The sequence below is a fragment of the Aulonocara stuartgranti genome (genome assembly GCF_965226115.1).
Source record: "Aulonocara stuartgranti genome assembly, chromosome: 8".
In the NCBI taxonomy this organism is placed as follows: Eukaryota; Metazoa; Chordata; class Actinopteri; order Cichliformes; family Cichlidae; genus Aulonocara; species Aulonocara stuartgranti.
Genome location: NC_138959.1, coordinates 13006861 through 13015281, shown reverse-complemented (window position 1 = coordinate 13015281; position 8421 = coordinate 13006861). Strand labels below are relative to the sequence as shown.

General features: G+C 38.6%; 1 protein-coding gene and 1 long non-coding RNA gene across 2 annotated transcripts; both read right to left on the bottom strand.

Moving 5' to 3' along the window:
* Positions 1-1399: 1399 nt before the first annotated feature.
* On the bottom strand, positions 1400-4286 carry pnmt (phenylethanolamine N-methyltransferase). The gene is made up of 3 exons (XM_082545260.1): positions 3672-4286; positions 2899-3109; positions 1400-2495 (listed from the first exon to the last, which is right to left on the bottom strand). The coding sequence occupies exons 1-3, from the start codon at positions 3844-3846 to the stop codon at positions 2057-2059; spliced, it is 825 nt and encodes a 274-aa protein (XP_082401386.1). The 5' UTR covers positions 3847-4286; the 3' UTR covers positions 1400-2056.
* A 47-nt stretch (positions 4287-4333) lies between these two features.
* Positions 4334-8404, bottom strand: LOC309713546. Its single transcript, XR_014278605.1, has 3 exons — positions 8319-8404; positions 4680-4733; positions 4334-4356 (listed from the first exon to the last, which is right to left on the bottom strand). It is a non-coding gene; the product is annotated as an uncharacterized lncRNA (long non-coding RNA).
* Between the last annotated feature and the right edge of the window lie 17 nt (positions 8405-8421).

Here is an 8421-nt window from a genome sequence, read left to right as displayed (position 1 = left end):
GAGTTATTTTAAGGAAGCCACCACGTTTCATGCTGATAAAACAGCATTTTAAAATACTAAAATGACACTTCTTATGAATGAAAAGAAAAGAAAAGGTTGTAGGTAGTCAGTTATATCTTCTAATCGCCACGGTATCATTTATTAAACTTCAAATAGTTCTAATTAAAAACCATGGGGCAGCATTACAGCGCAGCAGATCCCTGCATAATATTTCAAAAGTGGATAAATGTACCAAAATGTGCATATTTGTCCCTTTTTGATTTATATGCTTTTGACTTTTAACACATTCTGGTTTGTCTTTATTATTCAGTGGTGGAGAGTAATTCTAATTTCTGCTTTATTGTCTAGCATTTTTCACTCTATAGTCCTAAGAGGTATAAAAGTGGAGAGACATCCTCAGTGACGCACCTTTTTTATAGTGAGTATAACTTCCTACCATCAGGACAAATGTATGGGGTTCCACCTCTGCAAACTTCTTGTGCCAGAAGTTTTTTATGCTTTGCAGTGTAATTGTTGAATAAATCCAGGTGTAACGTCGAGAGTGTCATTTGCACATAGCTGTGCTTTGATTCTGGGTGATGTTTCAGGCCCATCTTGTTAATATCTGTGATGTTTGTAACTGTGACATCTTTATTGTTGTGGTTCTGTTTATCTGAAAGCTGCCCAAAGGGGCAAATTGAATTTCTGGATTATAAATGTTACTGCTACTACATGTATATGGCATCACTAACATTTGTGTTGTGATAACATTTAAAACAAGGGTATCAAACTTAAGGCCGGGGCCCAGATTTTTTGACTTTTAAGTGTATTTTCATAAAATTAATTACTATTATTAGTTGCTCTCAACTAAGGTACCTCTAATTTAGTGTTTCATAAACACAAATAAGTTTGGACACTTATTTTGTTGCTGATAGTGACAGTGTGACGCAAACAACAGAATTTGCTGAGAAACAAGGGTTGAAGATGGAGATTTCAAACTGTCAAACTGTGCATATCCTAGATTATTATTAAATGTGGTGTATAGGGCCCAGAGTTCTGTGTTAGGTCCTGTGCACATCTCTGAAGAATGTTTCCAGCATCCTGTTGAATCTTTACTATGACAAATTAAAACAGTTCTCAAGGCAAAATGAACATGTGAGTGTAATACGTATTACCCAAGGCAACAAGTTAGTTTTGTTAAGCTTTTTTTAATGTTAGGGGAACACAAAATAAGCTATTAATAGTGTCTTTACACATTGTAATTAATTTAGAGTACAATTAGTAACCGTTTTGCAGCAATAATAATAATAATAATAATAATAATAATAATAACAACAACAATGATATCTCTTTACTAAAGAGATGTGTTAAGGCCTGTGATGAGATTTGAGGAGCAACTCAAGATGATCAAGTAGCGACACCTTGTGTTCAATCCTTCTAATTACACAAAGACGTTTCTAGATGGCAATATAAAATGATTCCCTAAAATAGCACATAGTACCAAGAAAAATAAATAAGCATTGCATTTTTATTCATACAATCAAAAATCATCTCAACCTTTTGAATAATTAGCAGCTGAACGAAGATAAGCACATGCTGTTTACATACGGCTGGGTAATTCCTGTGGGGATTTTATGTGATATGCCTACTGTAGGACTAATGTTTACATTCTTGATGCTGTAGAAACTGCAGGAGGTGGCTGCCTTTACTAAACCAATAAGTGCTTCTGCAGCAAAATAGTCTCTCATTTACTTTCCCTCTTAGAAAGACAGACGGAGGTCCAGAGTAACATGATGAAAATGCGACAAAATGTGGTGGAATAAAGTGAAACATGTCATTCGTGTGGAAACTGGAATACCTTAAAATGACTAAAGCACAGGCTCTAACTCAAAACAGAAATATGTGTGCATTTTATTCTCAGCATTATCAGCAATCCACTTTCTAAATAACTGCTAAACATTTACCCAGGCTTAATCTATATTATTTCCGTCTGAATAGTGACTTATTTAATTTCTTCTTTGAGATTTTTTTTATCTGCCTTCTTTGCTTTTCTCTCACTTGTTTACTTTCTCCCTTGTTAATCCTTCTTTGCCTTTACAAAAAACACTCCAGTCACATCATCAACCCCCACCCTCATATCCTGAGTCAGTGTGTAAACCTCCAGTCGGATCAGAGTGTATCCACTCTCCTTCAAACTAGTACAGACCTGGGCCTCATTCAGCGGGACCACTGGGATCCTCACCCCAGGCCCCGCAAAATAATAACTCTCCCCGAGGGCTCCGATGAGCATGAGGTGACCACCAGGGCGCAGGAGCTTCCCGATGTGGCCAAGGGCCCTGGTGAAGGCAGCGAGGTCAGGGCTGACACTCTCCAGGCAGAAGCAGGACACCAGACAGTCGGCCCCTGCCAAAGGAAGGGTGTCAGGAGCCAGGGGCTGAGAGCAGTGCACGTCAATGGGGAGGATGTCCGCGATGACCTGACGTAACTTTGCAGCTTTCTCAGTCCACGCTGAGGGCCTGTTTGAGTGAATCATCAAACTGTATAAAACAGCTCTTTCAGACTGGCACCATATTCTAATCAGTGCATGATTTTTTATCATTATCATTAAACTGGCAATATTATATTCTAACTTAGACACTTTTTTCTTGTCTTATTATTAAGAAGAACGCTCCATGATAGAACCCAAAATAAATTGTTATGACACAGAAGGCAACTTCATTCTGAGGACTGTGCAAGAAAAGAGTGTTGCTTCAAGAAAATCAACAAGAAAGAGGAAAATATGTGATCTTGTTTTTCTTTCTCTCTGTCTTTGGTTAGCCATACAAAATACCAGGTATCTAACGTTCACTGAATCTTAGTAACCATCATTTTAAGCTGTACCAAGTCTTTAGCTATAGTTCAAAGTGATCTTTTCCATACCGTCGTCCCTCCAGTTTGCAGACGTGCTGTAGGTATGGTGTCCAGTCAAGACTGCATTGTCCCTCATCCTGCAGCCAGCGCCTCAGCTCCTGCCGGTTCACCTCCAGGAAGTCTGTCAGGAGCACTTTACTAAAAACCTCACAGCCACTCATCACCTGGTACAAGGTGGGACCTGAACCTATGTCCACGAGGAGCTCACCACTCATATCACCTGGGAAGAGGGGAGAAAAAAAGAGCAAAGTGAGATCATGAAGGAAAGTTTTCTTGGTTAAAACATTATCATATTAGATGTAAAGATCCTGACACTGAATCACTCAGTAAAATAAAAGTGATCATTCATTAAGTAACCTTATAGGAAAAGAAAAAGAGGTTTAGTTGCCTTTTTAAAAATTATTATTTTTATTAGGGACAAGCTCTTCAGCAGTGCTTGGACCCACCCAAGGCTCTATTTGTTTTCTGCTACAAACTAGGATTAATGTGCAATAATAACAGTGTGCAATACACATACACTTATTCTTCTTAATATACTGTGTTGTGTTGTTTGTTGCGTTGCGATCTGTCATATCGTGTCGTGTTGTGTTATATGTAGTGCCGACGTAGGACAGTTTTCCAATTTCATTGTACTACTGTACTATGTATGACTGTGCAATGACAATAAAGAGTTATCTTATCTTATCTTAGGAGAAGGAAAAATGGGGAGATGAAGAAGCAAATGAGTGATGAAGCAAATTTTTATTGCATTTCAGAAACAAAATACGCCAGAACCTCCTTACCTTCAGTAAAAGCTCTGTGCAGGCATGCCAGTTTCCACGGCACAATACTGTCTTTTCTTGTGAAGTCAGCCCGTGGTGGAGTGTAGTTGTACTGTAGATACGCAGCAGGATCAAATCTCCGGTAGCAGGCTTTCATGGCTGCCACTCCATTCTCTCTTCCTTTTTCTTCCATCATCCTGCTTTCTCTGCTGCGATACCTTGCACGTCTGTTTTGGCTGGTCAGTCTTCAGGTAAGCTGCTGAGACCCCTTGAGCTGAATTATATACTTGTGTCTGTGTGTCTCTGTGTGGGTGTATCTGTGGTATTATGCGTGTGCTTTTGCTTTGGGCTACTCTGAGTTTCATGGACAGAGATAGAGATCCTCTTTTTTTAGTCGATGCTGCCTGATAGCATTTGTTCTGTTCACTTTCCCTGCCCTAAGGCACTGATACCATCAGATCAGGGGGCTTCCTCCAACACTAGACCCAATAATGGACTCCTCATATGGCTTTTAGCTCCTTCACCCACCTTTCAAAAGCCTCTCATATCTACACAATCATTCCAAAGGGCCTTTTGGAGTTAAATGGCACTGAGCAGGTTTGTTCTTAGGCAACCCCTTTCGAAAATACAAACAGGTCTGTCTCAAAGACAAACAAGTTTGTCTCTGTCTTCGTTGGCCATTTCGCTTTGTGATTTTTGTACTGAGCTGCAGAGATAAGAAATATCAAGTGGTTGCAAAGTAAAGGCGGGGAAGACTGCCTCTTTACGTATGCCTCACATAGGAAGTCAAAGATTTAAAAAGAAGTTTGAAACTTGTAAAGTCTTTCACTGACACTCACAAAAAAAGGAGAATGCAAAGATTGTTGTCTTGCTAACAATCTTAGCAAGACAAACAATCTTACGGTTTTTTAAAATAAAGCTTTAAAAAATATAATTACAATATAATATATATATAATATAAATATAATTACAATGCTCTTGAAATATTTTTATATATACACTCAAACAGAAAATCTTTCTCTTGCTCACCTCAAAGCATTCCTCTGTCCCCTGAGTGTCCACAGACATTTCACACTCTGGAGACTGTAACACACATTGAGACAATTTGGATTGTTATTAGTTCAAAATATGTAAATAGTTGTGAAGCTCTGCTATTATCGTTAGGTTGAGTCTAACACATGTAAGAGCCCCATTTTAATAAAGCTAATTAGGTTTGTGGGTATTAATCAGCAGTGTAATGAAAGATTTATTTAATAAATACTTTGCAATTTAATCCTTTAAATTTAAATTCATTAGAATATGTAAATGGTTAATTATGACTGAGAAAAGAAAGAAAATACTGATACTGTCTGAAAAGAAAACGACAAAGACAGATGCATTCAACATTTATCTGTGATCAGCATTGTTTAAGACAAACAACAATCACAATGTATAAAATCCAGGTGAAATTCCAGTACCAACCAGAAAAAACAATGCAAAGGTATCAGATGCATCAGGGCTGCTAAATCACACACAATCCACAACAATATAAAAACCACCGGGACTGGAAATATAAAAATATGTTTCCACTAAAGTTATCAGACATAATAATATATAAAATGCACATTAAACATTCTGTAACTAAGTTTCTACTACTTAAAAAAATAAACAAATACTCTGAAAACAGATATCAATGGGAGAGAAAATCCTGCTGGATATGTACAGGGAGTGCAGAATTATTAGGCAAGTTGTATTTTTGAGGAATAATTTTATTATTGAACAACAACCATGTTCTCAATGAACCCAGAAAACTCATTAATATCAAAGCTGAATGTTTTTGGAAGTAGTTTTTAGTTTTAGCTATTTTAGGGGGATATCTGTGTGTGCAGGTGACTATTACTGTGCATAATTATTAGGCAACTTAACAAAAAACAAATATATACCCATTTCAATTATTTATTTTTACCAGTGACACCAATATAACATCTCCACATTCACAAATATACATTTCTGACATTCAAAAACAAAACAAAAACAAATCAGCGACCAATATAGCCACCTTTCTTTGCAAGGACACTCAAAAGCCTGCCATCCATGGATTCTGTCAGTGTTTTGATCTGTTCACCATCAACATTGCGTGCAGCAGCAACCACAGCCTCCCAGACACTGTTCAGAGAGGTGTACTGTTTTCCCTCCTTGTAAATCTCACATTTGATGATGGACCACAGGTTCTCAATGGGTTCAGATCAGGTGAACAAGGTGGCCATGTCATTAGTTTTTCTTCTTTTATACCCCTTCTTGCCAGCCACGCTGTGGAGTACTTGGACGCGTGTGATGGAGCATTGTCCTGCATGAAAATCATGTTTTTCTTGAAGGATGCAGACTTCTTCCTGTACCACTGCTTGAAGAAGGTGTCTTCCAGAAACTGGCAGTAGGACTGGGAGTTGAGCTCGACTCCATCCTCAACCCGAAAAGGCCCCACAAGCTCATCTTTGATGATACCAGCCCAAACCAGTACTCCACCTCCACCTTGCTGGCGTCTGAGTTGGACTGGAGCTCTCTGCCCTTTACCAATCCGGCCACGGGCCCATCCATCTGGCCCATCAAGACTCACTCGCATTTCATCAGTCCATAAAACCTTAGAAAAACCAGTCTTGAGATATTTCTTGGCTCAGTCTTGACGTTTCAGCTTGTGTCTTGTTCAGTGGTGGTCGTCTTTCAGCCTTTCTTACCTTGGCCATGTCTCTGAGTATTGCACACCTTGTGCTTTTGGGCACTCCAGTGATGTTGCAGCTCTGAAATATGGCCAAACTGGTGGCAAGTGGCATCTTGGCAGCTGCACGCTTGACTTTTCTCAGTTCATGGGCAGTTATTTTGCACCTTGGTTTTTCCACACGCTTCTTGCGACCCTGTTGACTATTTTGAATGAAATGCTTGATTGTTCGATGATCACGCTTCAGAAGCTTTGCAATTTTGAGACTGCTGCATCCCTCTGCAAGATATCTCACTATTTTTGACTTTTCTGAGCCTGTCAAGTCCTTCTTTTGACCCATTTTGCCAAAGGAAAGAACGTTGCCTAATAATTATGCACACCTGATATAGGGTGTTGATGTCATTAGACCACACCCCTTCTCATTACAGAGATGCACATCACCTGATATGCTTAATTGGTAGTAGGCTTTCGAGCCTATACAGCTTGGAGTAAGACAACATGCATGAAGAGGATGATGTGGACAAAATACTCATTTGCCTAATAATTCTGCACTCCCTGTATGTACTGGTATGACTGGGTAATGTGTTAAGACATTTTAAGGAAATGAAAATGATCATCCTACAGTGGCTAAGTTAAAAGATAGCTTGAAAACCAAAGTGAAAAAAAAAGATGTACCAGGCTTTTTTTATGCCAAAGTTTCAGCAGCAATCAAAAATGGTTTAGTTTGTTTGTCGTCTAGATGTTTATTTGCATGTCTGACACTCCTGGATGGTCTGAGGTGCAACCTGTTGGGGTCAGACAGACGGAAACATAAAGTTGATGCTACACTGATCACTGATTAAAATGTGTTCTTTAAATGTTTTTTGACCAGTGTTTATTCCCTAACACCACTGTATATGTCTGTATAAGTTTTGGAGGAGAGGGTCTTATTGCTTTGTATTCTGAACATGACAAGATTCAACCATATCAGTGTGCACTTTTACTCGGGCTATACTCAATGTTTAGAGGTAAATGTGAATATCGGTACACTGCTCACAGTTCAAATAAAAACACGTTGATGTTATGCAGGTATAATGTGCAGTCTGCTCAAAACTGTTAAATATTTCACGATGCTAACACTTCTAACAAGAACTGAAGACAAAGTACACCTGAGGTTGATATACCCTAGTAGTTATCAAGAGGGCGACGTGAATGTGTATGTCCTAATAATTCCATGAAATCGTTGTGGAGAACACAAAAATAGTTAAAAAAGAGTTAAAAAGAGCCAAAAATAAACAGAATTAAAATGTTGCACCACCCACTCGCACAGACATGTTTGTGGATTAGTGCAGGCAGGAGTACGGTAAGGGTCAGTTCCTTCCCCAGATAGACAGATAATAGAGCAAAGGAGAGGAGGAACATGGAAGAACAGATAAAGGGGATAAAACAGACAACAGAGAAAAGAACAGGTCAGGTATAATGGAATAATACACACTTAGCCAGAACAACAGGAGTCAATTTAGTTATCTATAGTCCCAGGGGCAGTGGGGGTTCAACAGTGTGAGTCAAGTCTCCTCTGGGTTACTCTATTTTGTTGAAGCACAATAGTGTAATTACAAAAATACAAAAGCAAAATAAATTCATGTTTTGATATTTTTTTTAACTATATGGAGTAACTGAAATATAGGTGACAAGGTAATTATAGAAGTGCAGGACATGATTTCAGCATCCACCACTTCCAGTTACTTTTAAATTGACTAAATGAGAATAATACAGGACGCATTTAATGAAAAATATTTTCGTTTCAAACTGCGGTGGCCCTCTGTATCATTACAAGTCCTAATGTGAGGTTATGGGTTGGAAAAGCATTTAGAATATATAGATTCCTTAAGTCACCATCAACACACAAGTCAGGATTTTTATTAAACAACACAATTTATTTTTGATGATCTATCTTTTGTTTTACTAGAAACTCTTACCTATTCATCACCCCTTACCTCTGGTGCTCCTCCACCAATGTCACTGGAGTAGAGCACTGTCAGTATTACAGTAGTGACTAACAGCATTGTACGACAGCATGACTGTCGGGTGGCAGGGGTT